At 39.5% G+C, this 23,184-nt stretch overlaps 3 protein-coding genes across 3 annotated transcripts; 2 read left to right on the plus strand and 1 right to left on the minus strand.

Moving 5' to 3' along the window:
- Nucleotides 1-1,454: 1,454 nt before the first annotated feature.
- LOC147856127 (kinesin-like protein KIN-7A) lies at nt 1,455-7,103 on the plus strand. Its single transcript, XM_087329281.1, has 14 exons — nt 1,455-1,784; nt 2,819-2,908; nt 2,993-3,093; nt 3,227-3,346; nt 3,466-3,547; nt 3,628-3,695; nt 3,776-3,838; nt 3,921-4,045; nt 4,130-4,334; nt 4,429-4,557; nt 4,651-4,755; nt 4,836-5,672; nt 5,809-6,158; nt 6,485-7,103. The coding sequence occupies exons 1-14, from the start codon at nt 1,550-1,552 to the stop codon at nt 6,825-6,827; spliced, it is 2,853 nt and encodes a 950-aa protein (XP_087185407.1). The 5' UTR covers nt 1,455-1,549; the 3' UTR covers nt 6,828-7,103.
- A 3,702-nt stretch (nt 7,104-10,805) lies between these two features.
- On the plus strand, nt 10,806-16,454 carry LOC147856128 (kinesin-like protein KIN-7A). Its single transcript, XM_087329291.1, has 14 exons — nt 10,806-11,135; nt 12,170-12,259; nt 12,344-12,444; nt 12,578-12,697; nt 12,817-12,898; nt 12,979-13,046; nt 13,127-13,189; nt 13,272-13,396; nt 13,481-13,685; nt 13,780-13,908; nt 14,002-14,106; nt 14,187-15,023; nt 15,160-15,509; nt 15,836-16,454. Exons 1-14 carry the CDS (start codon nt 10,901-10,903, stop codon nt 16,176-16,178), a joined length of 2,853 nt encoding a protein of 950 aa, XP_087185417.1. The 5' UTR covers nt 10,806-10,900; the 3' UTR covers nt 16,179-16,454.
- A 2,532-nt stretch (nt 16,455-18,986) lies between these two features.
- On the minus strand, nt 18,987-22,294 carry LOC147856129 (uncharacterized). Its single transcript, XM_087329489.1, has 3 exons — nt 21,532-22,294; nt 21,000-21,140; nt 18,987-19,935 (listed from the first exon to the last, which is right to left on the minus strand). Exons 1-3 carry the CDS (start codon nt 21,626-21,628, stop codon nt 19,355-19,357), a joined length of 819 nt encoding a protein of 272 aa, XP_087185615.1. The 5' UTR covers nt 21,629-22,294; the 3' UTR covers nt 18,987-19,354.
- Between the last annotated feature and the right edge of the window lie 890 nt (nt 22,295-23,184).

Consider the following 23,184-nt stretch of genomic DNA (forward strand, 5'->3'; position numbering starts at 1 on the left):
TCCTATAGTAGAAGCTTTAGGGAAAGATCCAACATTTTATAAGCAAGTAAAATCAATGAGAAAGAAATCAGGGATGATGTTAATACATTCATAAAACATTTAGCATGAACGTTCTAATGTCCCTTTCACACTTAACATGAATGAGACAACCTATTCATAGGGATGGTTGTTACTATTCTTTGTTAAGATAGTATGATAAATACCCATACAAATGAGAATCAATCAAGGTAACCTTTTAACTCAACTTGTAAAACGAGATTTCAACTTCAAGGTGCCAAGATCAGACAATATTTCCAAAGATATATTGGCATTAATTTATATGGAGGAAGTTTACATCAACAATTGCCGATGGAAAATAAAATATTTCTCAATCTAGAGCACAAGTTCTAAATTGATGAAATTTCACTTACAGAGAAAATTAATTGATTGTAGCTTTTATGTATTAAAAACTAAAAGAGAAACAAAAAGAAACCTTGTGGTTTGCTATCTCCCAACAAGAACATTCGGATGTTCAATTGTGAAAAGACATTAATTCAACATCTTGACTCAAATATTCAAAAGCGATGACCTGCCTTCTGTGTCTTGCATTGCTATTTCTCTCCATTTTTACGTCCCAAGGTTAGCATGAGATCTATCGCAAACCTTATGCCCTAGACATTTCCGATGTTAAAATGGTTTCCCTTCTCTAGGTAAGTGGTTTGTGGTAGGATATGTCCTACAACTAATACATAATAGCATATTCACTAGGCAGCATTCCATGAGATTTTAAATTAATTGTCAATGATGCCTAACTCTAGGTAAGCGGTTTTGTGGTAGGATATGGTTGGACATATCCCTCTACGAATACATAATAGCATATTCACTAGGCAGCATCCCATGAGATTTTAAATTAAAGGTGGGTAATGCCTAAGTGAGTCATTAATAGGTGTGGAAATGCCATTTTAATCTTCTTAAATATGTACACAAAACCAAATATTGGATGCCCTCATTATCATGAAATGTGTGTGTCTCTCTTGAAATTCCCAATGTTATCAAGAAATTCCCCTCTCCACCACAACACGACAAATCGGCATCAACGACTATCATCCATCGTTGACATGTATGTGGGCATGCAACAAGCAAAGAAAGCCTCGAAGAAGAGCGGGGCACACACACACGCAGACACGAGGGTCCGGACATGCAGACACAACTCTATATATGTATATTATGCGAACACGCACACGCACACGCACACGCACACACACACGCACAAGAGTCGGACATGCGGACACAACTCTATATATGTATACTACGCAAAAAACAAGTAAACAAGCAATCAAGCAAGACCCAATCTAGGCTCAACAAATTGTAGCCCATTGGCCGCCCGGACAAGTGTGAACGCGTGATGTTAACAAGTAGCCGTTGGAGTGCAAACACATTTGAAAATTTAGATCTCTGCTTCTCACTGTCTTTCTCTCTTTCTCTTTCTCTTTCTCTTTCTCTTTCTCTTTCTCTCTGTGCAGCCGAAGAAACGCCGGGTTCCCCATCAGTCCATCTTCCTCCTCCAGCTATGGAGCGGCAATCCCCCTCAAACCCTAAAACTCTCGAGAAGATCCACGTCGCTATACGTGTGAGACCCCTGAGTTCTCGCGAGATCTCCCTCAGAGATTCGTCTGCGTGGGATTGTGTGGATGATCGAACCATCGCCCAACGACCCCTCCCTCCTCCTACTCCTCCTCATCCTTCCTCTACCCCTGAAAGATCCCCTCATCATCATAATCATCAGAAAAAATCTTACTCCTTTGGTATGTTCTCTCGAATCTTCTTAATGTCTTCTATGCAAACACACCTTATGTATGGATTGAATTTGTGGAAATGCTTGTTGGAAACAAACCTTATGTATGGATGAAATGGATTGAATTTTGTGGAAATGTTTGCAAGATTTAATCTTAATCGCCCATGATTAGGTGGGTAACTGAGATAGATTATATAAATATTCCGTGTGTAACTGAGTAGATTTATTTAGCCTAGCGCACATACAAATGTGACCTGGTTCTAAGCTTTTAACCTCTTCTAGGATCATGCCATGTTAGCGTCATCTTTTTAAAACAAGAAAACCCTGTCTTGTGATTTCAAGAAAACACTCAAGTTGCATTGATGTATCTTCATCAAGAATCAAGGATGTCTCCATCCACATCCCATACATGTGAAAGATGTCTCCATTGAAACATCGTTCTTGCATACATGCAACCATGTCTCCATCCATCTATGTAAAAGGATGTTTTCACTTGTGCGACCATGTTCTGGGCCAGGAATACAATCATTTACGCATGTGATGGCATATCTCCATCCATCAAGACACCATATTTGAACATGTGCTACCATGTCTACATCAAAACATCATCTTTTGCACAAACGTGTAATGATATCTTCTCATGAAATACTCCGCAACCCTAAACCCACAAACAGATTATGCCTGAACATGTGAAACCATGAAACTATATCATTGCACATCTACAAGTATATGTGTTGATACCTTCAAGACTTTATTTATCATTGCACATGGAAACTATACATCCGTTCAAACATCGTGGAATGCACATGGCAAGGACGTCTACATCCATTTAGATTTCATCCTTAATACTCTACGATTGATTGAACCCTTAATATTATGTATGAGCTCATAACAGAACTCATCCATATTCTATATATGGAAAGCACTTCATAGGAATAAGACTGGAAATGACATTGGGTGTTGGAGATGCTCCCTCATAAATGAAATTTCAGTGGTATAATTTCACCATAAATAAGCCCATATTCTTCCTTGTTTTGTGCACAGATCGCGTGTTCGGACCAGAATCTCTTACACAGCAAGTCTATGAGCAAGCAGCTAAAGATATTGCTCTCTCTACGCTTTCTGGAGTGAATGGTAATACCTAAAACATTTCAATCTTGATTATATTCTACCTGTTCAAATAACTCAACTCCACCTGTTATGTAATCTTTTTAACAGCAACAATATTTGCATATGGGCAAACCAGCAGTGGAAAGACTTTCACAATGAGAGGCATCACTGAGAACACAATCCATGATATCTACTCCTACATAGAAAAGGTTATAAGGAAAAATGCTAGATATGAAATACCTTTCAGAGAAGTACTGGATATTAAGAGAAATAAAATGAAGGGTTAAACTTTGCAATCCGTAATGTGATTTTGATTAGAGATGTTCTCATATGGTCTTGCAGCACAACGAAAGGAACTTTGTAATAAAGATATCAGCATTGGAGATTTATAACGAGGTTGTAAAAGATCTCCTTAACACAGACAGTACCAGTGGTCCACTCAGGCTTATGGATGATCCAGAGGTATGTATATGCTATCTTTGTGGAAACCAACACTAACCTAATGCCTATGAGTCATCGTCTTTTTTTATTATGCATCAAAGAAAACCTGTTTGTCTAATATTGATTGCTGATACTCACAGAAAGGAACTATCGTGGAGAAGTTGGTTGAAGATATTATAAGAGATGCCAAACACTTCAAACAGATTCTCTCAACTGTTGAAGGTTTGGATTCTTTCTGATTTCTGTAAGGTTCTCTTTTTCTTTCTACTTACAGTGCAAACAATGACCAATTATCAATACAGCTCAAAGGCAAGTAGGAGAAACCATGCTTAATGAGACAAGCTCAAGGTCTCATCAAATTATCCGAGTTGTGAGTTTTTGAAACCATATGTGAATCACATAGTGAACCTTGTTGAAATTAGAAATCTGAATGAACGATTACTTGTGTAGACTGTGGAGAGCTTCCCAAAAGTAGCCGATGGGGGTTTAGTGAAGTCACTCATTGCTACTCTGGTAAGTTTGGTTGGAGTTTTCAACTAACTTACAAAATAAGGTAGAGAGGATGATTGTTAACTGCTCTTATGATTTTATACAGAACCTTGTAGATCTAGCTGGTAGCGAGCGTGCATCTCAAACACACTCTGAGGGAGCCAGATTAAAAGAAGGCTGTCACATCAACAGGAGCTTGTTGACATTGACCACTATCATCAGAAAATTAAGGTGAATTGCAATTTGCAAATCATGCAATAAGAATTGAGGGTTAAAAAGCAAAATATTTCAATGTTTAGTCTGTTTGAAATATAGTGGACCTGGACGAGAAAAGGCGGCTCATCTTCCTTATCGTGACTCAAAGCTCACTCGTATCTTGCAAAACTCACTCGGAGGAAACGCTCGCACAGCAATCATTTGCACTATGAGTCCTGCTCAGACACATTTAGAGCAGTCACGGAATACACTATTCTTTGCAACCCAGGCTAAGGAGGTCACAAATACTGCCCAAGTCAATATGGTAAACTAAGGATACCCTTTTTATTTTCGTGGTGTGTTTCACAGTAGGACAATATAGAGTGGATTTTTTTGATCATGAGATTTTATTTATGCAGGTGGTATCTGACAAGGATATGGTAAAATTGCTCCAGAAAGAGGTCAGCCGATTAGAGGCCGAGCTTCGTGTCACAGAGTCTTCAGAAGTCAAAGTTTTATTAAAGCAAAAAGATGCTGAGATCCAACAGGTAGCTGTTCCTTTGCAACTTTGGAAGATATTTACCATTATATTGGTTCGGTTGAGTAATCTTACATAATACATCTTTTTACAACTAATGCAGCTCCGAGATGAGGTGAAAGAGCTGAACTACCGACGTGATCTTGCACAGGCCGAGCTTGACAAGCTGCGGAAGAGGGTTGGAGAGCAGGAAAAGACAAAGAACATGGTATGTGATCATGTGTGTCTATGTTCCTTGTTGAACTTATTCAATCTCTGATACTGAAATTGTATCATCATCTTTTCCAGGGAACAGACTTCTTGCCATCACCTCCTATATTATCACCACGAGCAAAGACTGACAAGCTCTCTGCCTCTATGGTGGATCTGAAAGCAATGAAGCCCAGGCAGTCTCTGGTCAGACAATCCACAAGAGCTTCGATGATGCTAATACATGAGATCCGTAAGCTAGAGCAAATGCAACATGAACTCGGTGAGGATGCTAATACTGCTCTAGAAGTTCTTCAGAAAGAAGCAGAATGTTTAAGGTTGGCTCAATCTGATATGAATCACGACACAGCTACCACTATCTCCAAGCTTCAAGAAGAGATAAATGAGTTAAAAGTAGGAGAAAGAGAAACAAAGGTGGGGAAACAACTTTTCCCGGCGATTCGAGAGAGCCATACTCTTCGCCAAGAGATCATGAGGCTTCAAGAGGCGGGTAGTGCTGAGGAATGTAATGCTCAGACCACCATAGCCACATTAGAAGAGAAATTGGAGTGCGTTCAGAAGTCGATAGAGAATATGATGCTAGGATCTGCTCCTTCCACAGCAGTGGAAGCTGATTCTCCTAATAATGTTAAGGCTATAAATCGTCAAAGAAAATCTTTGACACCACGTAGAAGCTTGGCCTATGAAAACAATGAAAACAACCCACCACAGAACCAACCACAGAGTAATAACCATGATCATGCCGGAAAGAATGCTGCAACCCCCAAGAAGAACAACTCAGTGGACATTAGGAAAATGCAGAGCATGTTTAAGACAGCTGCAGAGGAGAACATCAGAAGCATCAGAGCTTATGTCACAGAATTGAAAGAAAGAGTGGCCAAGCTTCAGTATCAGAAGCAATTGTTGGTTTGCCAGGTAATCTGCCCATCTTCCACTAGGCCATTGATGCTTCAGATTACTCCTCAAACCCTAAAATCTAAACTAAGAACCCTAAACCCTCGATATGGTAGTGTAAACCCTATTTTAATGTAATTTGATTGTCTATGTGAAGGTTCTTGAACTGGAGGCCAACGTAGTTGATGATGATGAAGTGGTAATGGATGAAGATGCCTTCGAGGAGTCAAGCCTACATATCCAAAAGGTGCCCGAGAACTGGCAGCTACTGTTTCAAAAGGAAAGGATGCAGATTGCACAGCTGTGGGATCTTTGCTATGTTTCCATTATCCATAGGTCTCAATTCTATCTCATGTTCAATGGTGACCCTGCTGATCAAGTGTACATGGAGGTGGAGCTTCGAAGGCTAGCTTGGTTGCAGGAGCATTTTGACGCTGAAACAACTGCAAGGAACCCATATGGAGTTATATCTATGGATGAAGATGGAGAATCTAGTGTAGCAGCCAGGTTGTTTTTTATCTTTGAATCTAGTCTGTTTTATTAGCTTAGTAATTAACTCTTAGCATGTGTTTAGTGTAATCTGATTCATGAACCAATACATATTGCTAAGTCCACCAATATACTGTATTGGTCTATTGGGTAATTTCTTGATGAATCTGATTCATGAACCAACTAAACAATAGACCAGATTGATCGATACATGTTGCAAAGTCAACCAATCCTTTATAGTTGCTTGCTCAGCCTTATAAGATGGTAGTGTAAAATAGTAGTAGCAAACATGTTTGCACAACATGATTGTGACCATTTCTTCTTTATGTTCCATCTATTAACAGTTATCGCACATTGAAGAAGGAGAGAGAGCAGATTGCTAAGAGAATGAGGACGAGCTTGAGCGAGGAAGAGAGAGAAGAGGTATATCGACGATGGGGCATTCCTATTTGCGCAAAGCAGAGGAAATTGCAGGTTGCTTACAAGGTGTGGACTGATCCCCATGATGAAGATCACATCCGAGACAGCGCGGAACTTGTAGCGAAAGTGATGGGCTTCTGGAACCCGGGTAAAGAAGCCTCGAAAGAGCTTTTTGAGCTCGCCTACGCACCCCCCAGCACAAAGAAGCCATGGCTTCATGTGGGTTGGAATGCACTTCTTCATAACCTCAACAATCTGAACATCTGACAATCTGTTCTTTGATATATATATATATACATTGGAATCGTGAGACACAACTCCTTAATTGGAGACAATGAAGAATTCTTCTTCCTTTTCCTTTCTCTTCCTTTCATTCACACATCATGTTTTTGGCTGTGAATCTCAAGTATTGATTGGATTCTTGGGCAATAACTAAGTTGTTTTGCAAGAAAATTTGCAAAAGAAAAAAGGGCTGGCTAGCAACAGAGTTTGTATGTATCTATGTATGTACACATTTGATAATTGCATTCTTTTCTTCCTTCATTCAGGTCTTTCAACTGCTCAAGATTCCAAAGGTCTTTGGAACTGTTATCATTATGAACTCATGCATGTAATGAATCATGTTATACCTATCTTAGTCTTAAGCTTTAGTTAACAAGACTTCATAATGTAAATAGTATGCATGCATCCCATCATCTGGTGGGTCATAAACTCATGTATCTAAACCATTTTGGTAATATATATAGAAGAGCATAACCTATGATCTCTATATAGAGATTATATTGATATGTGATTAGTGATCTAGATTAATATCTAATCTCTCTTTGATCTTGCTTAATAGTATATTATATAACATCTTTGTTGTTTTTTTGGGGTACCTTTATTGCCCCTCACATTTTCTTATTTCCCCTAGTGCTCATATGATTTTATTTATTTGCCCTAATGCATTTAGTCTCAAGTCAATTCATCCCATTCTCAATTAGATTACCTTTTTTATCCCTTTCCAGGATTGCTAATGGGAATTGCATTTGGAGAAACAACAAAAATTTGGAAAAGAACTCTTTGTTGTTTTTTGGGGGTACCTTTATTGCCCTCACATTTTCTTATTTCCCCTAGTGCTCATATGATTTTATTTATTTGCCCTAATGCATTTAGTCTCAAGTCAATTCATCCCATTCTCAATTAGATTACCCTTTTTATCCCTTTCCAGGATTGCCAATGGGAAGGGCATTTGGGGAAACAACAAAAATTTGGAAAATAACTCTTTGTTATTTCTTCGGGGTACCTTTATTGCCCTCGCATTTTCTTATTTCCCCTAGTGCTCATATGATTTTATTTATTTGCCCGAATGCATTTAGCCTCATGTGAATTCATCCCATTCTCAATTAGATTGCCCTTTTTATCCCTTTCTAGGATTGCCAATGGGAAGGGCATTTGGAGAAACAACAAACAATAGAAAAAGAACTCTTTGTTGTTTTTTTGGGGTACCTTTATTGCCCCTCACATTTTCTTATTTCCCCTAGTGCTCATATGATTTTATTTATTTTCCCTAAGGCATTTAGTCTCAAGTCAATTCATCCCATTCTCAATTAGATTGCCCTTTTTATCCCTTTCCAGGATATTGTCAATGGGAAGGGCATTTGGAGAAACAACAAAAATTAGGAAAAGAACTCTTTGTTGTTTTTTTGGGATATCTTTATTGCCAATAAATTCTTCAAGTTTTTTGCATGTTTGATAAGAAGCATTTTCCCCCTACTAGGAAATTGGAAAAGAGAGTACACCACGTATGAGGGAAATATTTGTTGAAAGATGAAAGAGCATATATTTTGACTACGCCTTTTTCTATTTGTAAGTTTCAGAACTCAAGAGCTAGAAGTTCCAAGCATGCTCTTTGGTCATGCTCAATAGCCCAACAGGTATGGAATAAAGTTATCTCTTTATTCCTGACAATTAATGCATGTTGCCTCTTCTCTTGGGGATCAACAATATGGGGGGTTCTCCATTCCAATCTCCTGTTGTATGAAGCAGATGATGCTACAAAGGCTATGACAGTCATCAACAGACATCTAATTATTGTCTCCCCTTTTCAGCAACCTCGCAAGCAAAGGCGTGCATGCAACCCATGTATGGAAAACAGTATCTATGATTACATTATGGATATTACGGAAGTATCGTTGTAAAAGACGATATGAGTTCATAGTTCCTCTTCTCTCATATATATTATCGGAATTATGGGGGAGCTTATTGGCGGTTGTGCGGGTGCAATATGACAATATGCCAGGCTCTTCAGAGTTTGTTCTGAAGAAAAAGAAAAAATTACTGCAACTATGGAGGAAGTTGCCTCTATTCACATTCTCCTATAAAGGACCGTTATGGAAATATCATCACCCTGGTCCTTGCCCTAACCATTTCTTTTGTATATAATACTCTCTAATTTTACATTTTTGTAGCCCTCTGGCACTTTTCTTAATACTAATGAAGGAAATCTTTTTGAAAAAAATGAGCTAGAAGTTCAACCTAGGGAAGAGCTTACATATTATTTTCAAAGAAGCAAAGTGTTGCATGCAAGAGTATCATCATGTTGATTTCTACAACAATGGCAAATGCATTTGACATTTACTTGATATGTTGGAGCCTATGTCTCAATTTTGTGATCCAAAACATGGCATTAAAAAGGTTGACTTGTAGCCTATGTTTCATCATGTTTCTCCGAGATATAACACATGCTTCTATACCTAGAGTTTGATTGCTTTAAACCCTATCTGGAGGAAAGAAATGTTTCATTATTAGATCCTATAGTAGAAGCTTTAGGGAAAGATCCAACATTTTATAAGCAAGTAAAATCAATGAGAAAGAAATCAGGGATGATGTTAATACATTCATAAAACATTTAGCATGAACGTTCTAATGTCCCTTTCACACTTAACATGAATGAGACAACCTATTCATAGGGATGGTTGTTACTATTCTTTGTTAAGATAGTATGATAAATACCCATACAAATGAGAATCAATCAAGGTAACCTTTTAACTCAACTTGTAAAACGAGATTTCAACTTCAAGGTGCCAAGATCAGACAATATTTCCAAAGATATATTGGCATTAATTTATATGGAGGAAGTTTACATCAACAATTGCCGATGGAAAATAAAATATTTCTCAATCTAGAGCACAAGTTCTAAATTGATGAAATTTCACTTACAGAGAAAATTAATTGATTGTAGCTTTTATGTATTAAAAACTAAAAGAGAAACAAAAAGAAACCTTGTGGTTTGCTATCTCCCAACAAGAACATTCGGATGTTCAATTGTGAAAAGACATTAATTCAACATCTTGACTCAAATATTCAAAAGCGATGACCTGCCTTCTGTGTCTTGCATTGCTATTTCTCTCCATTTTTACGTCCCAAGGTTAGCATGAGATCTATCGCAAACCTTATGCCCTAGACATTTCCGATGTTAAAATGGTTTCCCTTCTCTAGGTAAGTGGTTTGTGGTAGGATATGTCCTACAACTAATACATAATAGCATATTCACTAGGCAGCATTCCATGAGATTTTAAATTAATTGTCAATGATGCCTAACTCTAGGTAAGCGGTTTTGTGGTAGGATATGGTTGGACATATCCCTCTACGAATACATAATAGCATATTCACTAGGCAGCATCCCATGAGATTTTAAATTAAAGGTGGGTAATGCCTAAGTGAGTCATTAATAGGTGTGGAAATGCCATTTTAATCTTCTTAAATATGTACACAAAACCAAATATTGGATGCCCTCATTATCATGAAATGTGTGTGTCTCTCTTGAAATTCCCAATGTTATCAAGAAATTCCCCTCTCCACCACAACACGACAAATCGGCATCAACGACTATCATCCATCGTTGACATGTATGTGGGCATGCAACAAGCAAAGAAAGCCTCGAAGAAGAGCGGGGCACACACACACGCAGACACGAGGGTCCGGACATGCAGACACAACTCTATATATGTATATTATGCGAACACGCACACGCACACGCACACGCACACACACACGCACAAGAGTCGGACATGCGGACACAACTCTATATATGTATACTACGCAAAAAACAAGTAAACAAGCAATCAAGCAAGACCCAATCTAGGCTCAACAAATTGTAGCCCATTGGCCGCCCGGACAAGTGTGAACGCGTGATGTTAACAAGTAGCCGTTGGAGTGCAAACACATTTGAAAATTTAGATCTCTGCTTCTCACTGTCTTTCTCTCTTTCTCTTTCTCTTTCTCTTTCTCTTTCTCTTTCTCTCTGTGCAGCCGAAGAAACGCCGGGTTCCCCATCAGTCCATCTTCCTCCTCCAGCTATGGAGCGGCAATCCCCCTCAAACCCTAAAACTCTCGAGAAGATCCACGTCGCTATACGTGTGAGACCCCTGAGTTCTCGCGAGATCTCCCTCAGAGATTCGTCTGCGTGGGATTGTGTGGATGATCGAACCATCGCCCAACGACCCCTCCCTCCTCCTACTCCTCCTCATCCTTCCTCTACCCCTGAAAGATCCCCTCATCATCATAATCATCAGAAAAAATCTTACTCCTTTGGTATGTTCTCTCGAATCTTCTTAATGTCTTCTATGCAAACACACCTTATGTATGGATTGAATTTGTGGAAATGCTTGTTGGAAACAAACCTTATGTATGGATGAAATGGATTGAATTTTGTGGAAATGTTTGCAAGATTTAATCTTAATCGCCCATGATTAGGTGGGTAACTGAGATAGATTATATAAATATTCCGTGTGTAACTGAGTAGATTTATTTAGCCTAGCGCACATACAAATGTGACCTGGTTCTAAGCTTTTAACCTCTTCTAGGATCATGCCATGTTAGCGTCATCTTTTTAAAACAAGAAAACCCTGTCTTGTGATTTCAAGAAAACACTCAAGTTGCATTGATGTATCTTCATCAAGAATCAAGGATGTCTCCATCCACATCCCATACATGTGAAAGATGTCTCCATTGAAACATCGTTCTTGCATACATGCAACCATGTCTCCATCCATCTATGTAAAAGGATGTTTTCACTTGTGCGACCATGTTCTGGGCCAGGAATACAATCATTTACGCATGTGATGGCATATCTCCATCCATCAAGACACCATATTTGAACATGTGCTACCATGTCTACATCAAAACATCATCTTTTGCACAAACGTGTAATGATATCTTCTCATGAAATACTCCGCAACCCTAAACCCACAAACAGATTATGCCTGAACATGTGAAACCATGAAACTATATCATTGCACATCTACAAGTATATGTGTTGATACCTTCAAGACTTTATTTATCATTGCACATGGAAACTATACATCCGTTCAAACATCGTGGAATGCACATGGCAAGGACGTCTACATCCATTTAGATTTCATCCTTAATACTCTACGATTGATTGAACCCTTAATATTATGTATGAGCTCATAACAGAACTCATCCATATTCTATATATGGAAAGCACTTCATAGGAATAAGACTGGAAATGACATTGGGTGTTGGAGATGCTCCCTCATAAATGAAATTTCAGTGGTATAATTTCACCATAAATAAGCCCATATTCTTCCTTGTTTTGTGCACAGATCGCGTGTTCGGACCAGAATCTCTTACACAGCAAGTCTATGAGCAAGCAGCTAAAGATATTGCTCTCTCTACGCTTTCTGGAGTGAATGGTAATACCTAAAACATTTCAATCTTGATTATATTCTACCTGTTCAAATAACTCAACTCCACCTGTTATGTAATCTTTTTAACAGCAACAATATTTGCATATGGGCAAACCAGCAGTGGAAAGACTTTCACAATGAGAGGCATCACTGAGAACACAATCCATGATATCTACTCCTACATAGAAAAGGTTATAAGGAAAAATGCTAGATATGAAATACCTTTCAGAGAAGTACTGGATATTAAGAGAAATAAAATGAAGGGTTAAACTTTGCAATCCGTAATGTGATTTTGATTAGAGATGTTCTCATATGGTCTTGCAGCACAACGAAAGGAACTTTGTAATAAAGATATCAGCATTGGAGATTTATAACGAGGTTGTAAAAGATCTCCTTAACACAGACAGTACCAGTGGTCCACTCAGGCTTATGGATGATCCAGAGGTATGTATATGCTATCTTTGTGGAAACCAACACTAACCTAATGCCTATGAGTCATCGTCTTTTTTTATTATGCATCAAAGAAAACCTGTTTGTCTAATATTGATTGCTGATACTCACAGAAAGGAACTATCGTGGAGAAGTTGGTTGAAGATATTATAAGAGATGCCAAACACTTCAAACAGATTCTCTCAACTGTTGAAGGTTTGGATTCTTTCTGATTTCTGTAAGGTTCTCTTTTTCTTTCTACTTACAGTGCAAACAATGACCAATTATCAATACAGCTCAAAGGCAAGTAGGAGAAACCATGCTTAATGAGACAAGCTCAAGGTCTCATCAAATTATCCGAGTTGTGAGTTTTTGAAACCATATGTGAATCACATAGTGAACCTTGTTGAAATTAGAAATCTGAATGAACGATTACTTGTGTAGACTGTGGAGAGCTTCCCAAAAGTAGCCGATGGGGGTTTAGTGAAGTCACTCATTGCTACTCTGGTAAGTTTGGTTGGAGTTTTCAACTAACTTACAAAATAAGGTAGAGAGGATGATTGTTAACTGCTCTTATGATTTTATACAGAACCTTGTAGATCTAGCTGGTAGCGAGCGTGCATCTCAAACACACTCTGAGGGAGCCAGATTAAAAGAAGGCTGTCACATCAACAGGAGCTTGTTGACATTGACCACTATCATCAGAAAATTAAGGTGAATTGCAATTTGCAAATCATGCAATAAGAATTGAGGGTTAAAAAGCAAAATATTTCAATGTTTAGTCTGTTTGAAATATAGTGGACCTGGACGAGAAAAGGCGGCTCATCTTCCTTATCGTGACTCAAAGCTCACTCGTATCTTGCAAAACTCACTCGGAGGAAACGCTCGCACAGCAATCATTTGCACTATGAGTCCTGCTCAGACACATTTAGAGCAGTCACGGAATACACTATTCTTTGCAACCCAGGCTAAGGAGGTCACAAATACTGCCCAAGTCAATATGGTAAACTAAGGATACCCTTTTTATTTTCGTGGTGTGTTTCACAGTAGGACAATATAGAGTGGATTTTTTTGATCATGAGATTTTATTTATGCAGGTGGTATCTGACAAGGATATGGTAAAATTGCTCCAGAAAGAGGTCAGCCGATTAGAGGCCGAGCTTCGTGTCACAGAGTCTTCAGAAGTCAAAGTTTTATTAAAGCAAAAAGATGCTGAGATCCAACAGGTAGCTGTTCCTTTGCAACTTTGGAAGATATTTACCATTATATTGGTTCGGTTGAGTAATCTTACATAATACATCTTTTTACAACTAATGCAGCTCCGAGATGAGGTGAAAGAGCTGAACTACCGACGTGATCTTGCACAGGCCGAGCTTGACAAGCTGCGGAAGAGGGTTGGAGAGCAGGAAAAGACAAAGAACATGGTATGTGATCATGTGTGTCTATGTTCCTTGTTGAACTTATTCAATCTCTGATACTGAAATTGTATCATCATCTTTTCCAGGGAACAGACTTCTTGCCATCACCTCCTATATTATCACCACGAGCAAAGACTGACAAGCTCTCTGCCTCTATGGTGGATCTGAAAGCAATGAAGCCCAGGCAGTCTCTGGTCAGACAATCCACAAGAGCTTCGATGATGCTAATACATGAGATCCGTAAGCTAGAGCAAATGCAACATGAACTCGGTGAGGATGCTAATACTGCTCTAGAAGTTCTTCAGAAAGAAGCAGAATGTTTAAGGTTGGCTCAATCTGATATGAATCACGACACAGCTACCACTATCTCCAAGCTTCAAGAAGAGATAAATGAGTTAAAAGTAGGAGAAAGAGAAACAAAGGTGGGGAAACAACTTTTCCCGGCGATTCGAGAGAGCCATACTCTTCGCCAAGAGATCATGAGGCTTCAAGAGGCGGGTAGTGCTGAGGAATGTAATGCTCAGACCACCATAGCCACATTAGAAGAGAAATTGGAGTGCGTTCAGAAGTCGATAGAGAATATGATGCTAGGATCTGCTCCTTCCACAGCAGTGGAAGCTGATTCTCCTAATAATGTTAAGGCTATAAATCGTCAAAGAAAATCTTTGACACCACGTAGAAGCTTGGCCTATGAAAACAATGAAAACAACCCACCACAGAACCAACCACAGAGTAATAACCATGATCATGCCGGAAAGAATGCTGCAACCCCCAAGAAGAACAACTCAGTGGACATTAGGAAAATGCAGAGCATGTTTAAGACAGCTGCAGAGGAGAACATCAGAAGCATCAGAGCTTATGTCACAGAATTGAAAGAAAGAGTGGCCAAGCTTCAGTATCAGAAGCAATTGTTGGTTTGCCAGGTAATCTGCCCATCTTCCACTAGGCCATTGATGCTTCAGATTACTCCTCAAACCCTAAAATCTAAACTAAGAACCCTAAACCCTCGATATGGTAGTGTAAACCCTATTTTAATGTAATTTGATTGTCTATGTGAAGGTTCTTGAACTGGAGGCCAACGTAGTTGATGATGATGAAGTGGTAATGGATGAAGATGCCTTCGAGGAGTCAAGCCTACATATCCAAAAGGTGCCCGAGAACTGGCAGCTACTGTTTCAAAAGGAAAGGATGCAGATTGCACAGCTGTGGGATCTTTGCTATGTTTCCATTATCCATAGGTCTCAATTCTATCTCATGTTCAATGGTGACCCTGCTGATCAAGTGTACATGGAGGTGGAGCTTCGAAGGCTAGCTTGGTTGCAGGAGCATTTTGACGCTGAAACAACTGCAAGGAACCCATATGGAGTTATATCTATGGATGAAGATGGAGAATCTAGTGTAGCAGCCAGGTTGTTTTTTATCTTTGAATCTAGTCTGTTTTATTAGCTTAGTAATTAACTCTTAGCATGTGTTTAGTGTAATCTGATTCATGAACCAATACATATTGCTAAGTCCACCAATATACTGTATTGGTCTATTGGGTAATTTCTTGATGAATCTGATTCATGAACCAACTAAACAATAGACCAGATTGATCGATACATGTTGCAAAGTCAACCAATCCTTTATAGTTGCTTGCTCAGCCTTATAAGATGGTAGTGTAAAATAGTAGTAGCAAACATGTTTGCACAACATGATTGTGACCATTTCTTCTTTATGTTCCATCTATTAACAGTTATCGCACATTGAAGAAGGAGAGAGAGCAGATTGCTAAGAGAATGAGGACGAGCTTGAGCGAGGAAGAGAGAGAAGAGGTATATCGACGATGGGGCATTCCTATTTGCGCAAAGCAGAGGAAATTGCAGGTTGCTTACAAGGTGTGGACTGATCCCCATGATGAAGATCACATCCGAGACAGCGCGGAACTTGTAGCGAAAGTGATGGGCTTCTGGAACCCGGGTAAAGAAGCCTCGAAAGAGCTTTTTGAGCTCGCCTACGCACCCCCCAGCACAAAGAAGCCATGGCTTCATGTGGGTTGGAATGCACTTCTTCATAACCTCAACAATCTGAACATCTGACAATCTGTTCTTTGATATATATATATATACATTGGAATCGTGAGACACAACTCCTTAATTGGAGACAATGAAGAATTCTTCTTCCTTTTCCTTTCTCTTCCTTTCATTCACACATCATGTTTTTGGCTGTGAATCTCAAGTATTGATTGGATTCTTGGGCAATAACTAAGTTGTTTTGCAAGAAAATTTGCAAAAGAAAAAAGGGCTGGCTAGCAACAGAGTTTGTATGTATCTATGTATGTACACATTTGATAATTGCATTCTTTTCTTCCTTCATTCAGGTCTTTCAACTGCTCAAGATTCCAAAGGTCTTTGTGTAGTCAAATTCCATTAGTGACTAGTTAATAACTACTGAGTTTTGAATAAAAAGATTGCATTCTCCTAGTAAGTAAGTCTTGTCTGACTATTGAAACAGTGTTTTGTGTGGTCAATTTAATTTATGACTAGTTAATGACTATTGAGTTTTGAATATTGAAATAGATTGCATTCTCACGGATTGCCACACAAAAGGGCTCGGACTATTCAAAAAGTCTTTGTGTGGCCAGTCAAGTCAATTCAATAAGACTTGTTAAATAATTACATGTCTGAGAGTTGAATATTCAAATACTGCATTCTCACTACTCTTTGGGGTCTTGGGTCAACAAACTTTTTTTATATTCAAATCAATGGCATTGAGTCTTATCAAGCATGGATCTTAAGAGTCTAGTGAAGAGTCTTTAGATCGTAGTAAAGTCAATGAAGGTGGTCATTCCAATACATAGTGAGTAGACATAACATTGAGTCTCAAGCTTTAATATTTTGAAGCATTTTGGCCAACCAACACCCATCTTCCCTTTCATTCATCTTTCCTCTTAACAACGAAACATTTTTTAAACAAATAGTTGTTCGTCATTTCCATCTATAATATCATGGATTTTCTTAGAAGTCAGAGACACATGTTGCCATCTAGTAGTCTTATCATGGGTAGGCCCAATTCTACAGGTGTTAACATAATAAAGGCAATGGTTTCATGTTGTGCTCAAATAATGTAGCAACTCGTTTAAATGCCACATACATTTTGTGTACCATGTGTAGGAGTACTAAAGAGCGGGTAGATCCAAGCACCATAATTAGAGATGTGTGCTATCAAGGTGCTTTCAATCCATAAGCTTTACGCATACCTTGTATATCCATTTGGAGCACAAAACATCTCGTTGATATCGAGCCTTCAAACTTTCATCAATTTGTTCTTAATTCCCCAAACATGGCAATTATGTGACCACAATGGATCCTCTTATATCTTACTTACACTTCTTTCTACAACGTTGCACTCTTCTAAAATGGCGTACGCATCTTCATTATCAATGAGAAAACAATCAAACCATGTAACTAAAACCCCCATTAGTATCATCGACACTCAATCAAAGTATCAGAGGAAATATACTCGAGCTGAAAACTAATTATTTTACACCCAAATGGAATTGTTATAATGTACTACCTTTGAATATATCAACTTGATGTGCATGCGACATTGTTTAAATAATCAAATTTATGATATGGCCTTGTTCCATGTGCAAATTGTAATGTTGATTGCAATCCGTAGATGTTATCATATCTTACACCAACATCAATAGCCATGGCCCATGAGTTACTATGATGTATGTTCCATGACAGAAACAATTCAATGCGTAGGTCAATAAAATTTCAAAGTAGTATTTCTGCAAGCATAGTTTATAATTTATTTGGCACTAAGTGGTCTATCCTCATACGACATTCACATGTATTATCATGGCATACAATGATATTTTTATGATTTACAAACATTTGTTGATGCTATACAATCATTGTTTGTATGTGTTTTGCAATAATGATATTTTTATGATTTACAAACATTTGTTGATGCTATACAATCATTGTTTGTATGTGTTTTGCAATACAAAAGATTTACGACATGACCTTTAAGGCCATCCATCCATCAGTTGAACCCACAAATGAAATTTCACTAGAGGTAGACAATTAAGCAAAAACCAATGTGGATGTTAGTACATCACATTTCTATTTAACACATAACAAGTTTTGACAAGTTTCTACAAATGAACATGCAACAATTGGCTAAACCTTTCAAGGAACTCCGAGTTTGATTTTGATGATTGTGGCAATCCCCTAAATCAACTATCACCAATTACTAGTGATGCAACCAATCTATTCCGAGTCAAATCACAAGCTTTTATGGAAGACGAAAATATGGTACACTACTCTTTGACTTGCTTTTCTCAACAAATTGTGTCAAAAGTCTTGAAGAGGATGTGTGGAAGCCCATGAATAGTAAGCCAATGAAATAAACAGACCCTAAACCCTAAACCGTATTGTCTCATAGTCGTTTATATGGCAATCAATTAGCAAACATTTCAGAAATGCAGTTAGTTGCAAACACACATTACCCAATGCAGAACAGTTAGATGGACATATTAGCAATAACAAAATAGGGTTGAATGGACTACAGTCTACAGAAAAGGTTGCACTAGCATACAAATTTATCGAGTGACAAGCCCGATGGATCTTCATTCCAAACATCGGCCCAATATATACGCGCAAACTAACCCAATATACCATGGGACCAAACCAATGGAGCCTTATTAGCCTCTCGGACAGACCTAGCAATCTCAAAGAATTAAAAAGATACATAAAAACATAGAAAAGCAAAAAGCCAGAAAGCAAACGCAATCTAAGGGTTCACAAACTTGAAAGACAGAAAGGGAGAACGCATGACAGAGAGAAGGACGTGGTGTGTTATTTCCGGTTTTTAGGACAAAAAGCAGAAAGCTTTTACAAAGATTTGAGGTTTCGCACGAAGAAGAAGAAGAAGATCTAGATGGCTTTAATTTACAATGATGAATTAAAATGATTGGAACAGAGTTTGTGGGCAGCCCATATAGTAATTGATTCACAGTAATCAAATACAAACGAACAAAAGATATAAGAGTATATCAAAGTGAGCTATTGGGGGAGATCAATGCTCAACAATGGCTTAAGCCGTCACCATTTTCTTCAAGATTTGGACCTATATGCTTTCTCTGCTCTATTAGGGTTTCGGAGTAGTTTCTTTCATTGGGGCCAATGGACGGACCGCCTGCCCAGCCATGGCATTCGAACCTCACTAAACCTTACACCGTAAACCCTAAACCCTAAAAACCCAGTCAGCAGAACACGGCGTACTTGAGGGAGAGAGGGTACATGAAGGAATTGGAGTAGGTAAAGCGGACAATCGCCTCGGCCGGTAGCAAGCCGCCGGCATTCACGACACAGTCGTCGTAGGCAACACGCCGGAAAACACGAGGGTTGATTGTCCCGGCTGACGCAAACCAACCACAGCTCACGTGCACGTCTCGTACACACCCCGACATGCACGTGTTCACGATCTGCACCACGAACCTCGGGATTCCGGCCGAATTCACCTCATCCCGGCTCTGCGAGATGCTTATATCCCGGCTCGTACATCCATTGTACCTTGACAATAATTTCGATCTCTTCGTCTGCGACATCCTGTTATCAGGCATCGTTGATTTTGTGTCGTAGTTAGCGCTGTGGGTTCTTAATCCTCGGTCATCTCTGCTAATTGACCTGTTAATCACCTCTCCTTGCCCTGACAGTGATTCTAGATCGCCGCTTCGGATTAATCTTGGTCGGCCTGTCCCGAGCTCACCCGCAAATCCCTCCCTTCCACCTCTTAATCCTTCGGCTATCTCTGTTAATCTCCCTGCACCACTCCCCCTTAATCCTGTAGTTGCAGAATTAATTGCAGACAGATTAGAAAACATGATTTTCAGAGCCTTTCCTTCATTCTTTCTTCTTCTCGTATAGCATATATTCCCAATCTAATCCAAACAAAACTAGTATGAACATAGACTATATGTAGCAGTCAGTAGTCGTTCATGGAATCGACTTGAGTCGAATCAAAACGCACACTCGAGATGGAATCTGTGTGTCTGGAACACATTTGAATCGAAACAAAAAAAAAGAAAGCCCCAATCAAACTGATGGCAGGGTAATGAGATCTGGCTGCAGAATGGCACGAATTACTCATAGCTGGTCCGGCATGGGATCCTTAAGCTACATTGGATTGGGCAACAAACAGAAAAGGACCCCATTTTTTGTTTTTCTTCGGATTAAAACAGACAGAGTTAGTGCTGATGATCGGCACAATCGGTGGACAGAGGCGGCGGAGGTGGGGGGGCAACGGCGGCGACGGTTAGAGGGTACTGGAAGGAATTAGAGTACTGGAAAGTGATGCCTTCGCCGGCGCGAATGGGGGCGCCGTTATTGACCAGGCAATCATTGTACTTGATCCGCCGGAAGACCCTGGGATTGACGAGCTTGGCCGACGCGAACCATCCACACGACACGTGGACATCCGACACGGCCGCGGCGGCGGCGGCGCACGAATGGCGGCGGCGGCGGCGGTTATTGTTGCTGTTACCGCACATGTTCAGGATCTGGACGCTAAATGTCGGGATCCCACTAGGCATTGGGCTCGATCTCCCCTGCAGTATGATTATATCGGCCTTTGAACAATACACAAATTTTGGGCTCTCTGCAAAATCATAATCCGAGTTGGTTTCCGATCACATTCACTCGGATTCATATACAACACATATATATATATATACACACACACAGAAAACAAATTTGATTCCCCAACTGAGATTGATTAGGGCACGCATGCATCCATGAAACTGGATGATTTTGATTCCGATCCTACTTTACGTTTCGATACCAGTAAAATTTCGTGAATTATAGTATTATTAGGGTCTGAGTAGGAAGAAGAAGAGATTCGAGCGATACCTAGAAGTATCTTCCGATGAGGTCCCATCGAAGAGATTGCAGTGGATCGCGATCGTGATGACGGTGATTGGTATCCGTTATCATCTGCAGTGATCCGTCCCATCTCTCTCTGATTGCCGTGTTCGATAGAAGTAGCAGACCCTGTCATCGATGAGCAAAAAGAGGCAGTTAACAGATCAAGCTCGCCATTGATATAACCAGATGAAATGGTTCCTCTTATGATCGCATCAAAGTATGTATAGAAGGCTTCAATGAGGCTGCAAGTATAGTAGGCTTCAATGAATCGCTCAGTGTAGCTAAGATTAAGAAGTTAATTGCCCTAGCTCTAAAAACATATTAATTAACTGCTATGGCGAAATATTGTGTAGGGTTTCCGATAATCTTGAATGCGAAAATCTTCCTTAGGAATCGCATAACAAAGGGCACGCAGGTTAACAGCAAAGCAATAAAGAAAGATGAATCAAACTGTGAAATAGACTGTGATTTTCTGCATGATTTTTACAATAATAGTAAGCTCTCGCTCATTCATTACCTGCACCATGCTGAGGAAAGGCAAGGAGCCAAGCGAGGATGTAAATTCTCATTAACATGGTGGGATAAAGAAGGTGATTCGACACCATGATGGGCATTCGGTGGCTTGATTGAGTATGTACGTATGGATTAATTAGCGGAGTCCACCTCAGAGCAATGAAATGGTAATCTACTGCCCTCTATTAACGCCTGTGAGAAATTATCATAGAAATTGAAAAACATGACCCCAAGAAAGTGAAGATGGAACGAAAAAAAAAGGTGCTAATGAAAGGAAGGGCCAGCGGGGTGAATGGAAAGGCTGTGATGATTGTTTTATTCTGATTGTTTTATCTGATGACTTAGGGTGTTGGGAGGGGGAGGTAAAAAGAAAGTAGTAGGACTCGGCAGTGGGAAGGTAAGGTAAGGTAAAGTTAGTTAGCAGTGGGGGTGATTGATTGATTAGCAGGGAATGGGAGATGGATTAGGGAGTGCTGAGAGGTGATAATTAGGGTGGGTTGGGCTAGCTAAGCTGATGGGGGTTTAGGGTTTAATTAGGGTTTATCTTTCTCTCTTTGATGCTCACTGAAAGATGGAGCAAGAAAGAAAGAAAGAAAGAAAGAAAGGGATAGAAGAAGCAGACTCAGAAGAGCAGAGCAGAGCAAAGAGAGAGAGAGAGAGAGAGAGAGAGAGAGAGGCTGCAGACGCAGAGGAGAGGTGAGGAGAGGAGGTGATGATGATGACGATGATTTATTAGACTCATTAGTGGTAGCCGCCCCACGCTCTCTCTCTCTCTCTCTCTCTCTCTCTCTAGTCTCTCTCTAGTCTCTCTCTCTGTGTCTCTCTGCTTCTTCTGTGTTCTCCACCATTAATTTGCTCTTAAAAGTCCTCTCTTCACACACAATCTCTCTCTCTCTCTCTCTCTCTCTCTCTCTCTCTCTCTCTCAGAGTCTCTGTGTCTTGCTATGTATGTATGTATGTATGTATGTATGTATGTATGTATGTGTATGTATGTGTATGTATATGCATTATATGTATGTATGTATGTATGTATGTATATAGATATTATTTACTGCTGCCATCTTTAGAGTATTAAATGATATGATATGCCTCAGGTTTTTATTTTTACATTACTACACATAACACTCACACACACACACACTTCTTCTTCTTCTTCTTCTAACTACTACAGTATGTCTCATGCATGAGTCATGAGCTAGTTATACATACATCATACATACATATATATGTATACTATATTTATATATATGTACACATATATATGACAACACACTTAACATCCTTGGTATGTATGCTAACTAACTATATCGCCCATCCATGCATGCACACATCCTCGTGATGTCATCATCCCTCTACCCATGCATGCGTACATCTTCATGATGTCATCCCTCTACCCATGCACACATTCTCATGATGTCATCCATGCACACACACACACACACCATCCTCTTCCCTAAGAGTCAGTCCGTCAGTTAGTCAGTCAGTCAGTCAAGTCAGTCCACTTATTTTCTTTCCTTTCACATCTACAAGTTAGAACCCCCACCCCCAAACATACAAAACCCACCCCTAGCTCCACGGTCAAAAACTGCCCTTGTTGACATCAAACCTTCCGTTTCTCTCTGCTTCTTGCCCCAACCAAAATAACAACACTCATTTG

This window comes from Azolla caroliniana, unplaced genomic scaffold, assembly GCF_043228905.1.
Source record: "Azolla caroliniana isolate FFs.n. ecotype wild unplaced genomic scaffold, voAzoCaro1.0.p SCAF_13, whole genome shotgun sequence".
In the NCBI taxonomy this organism is placed as follows: Eukaryota; Viridiplantae; Streptophyta; class Polypodiopsida; order Salviniales; family Salviniaceae; genus Azolla; species Azolla caroliniana.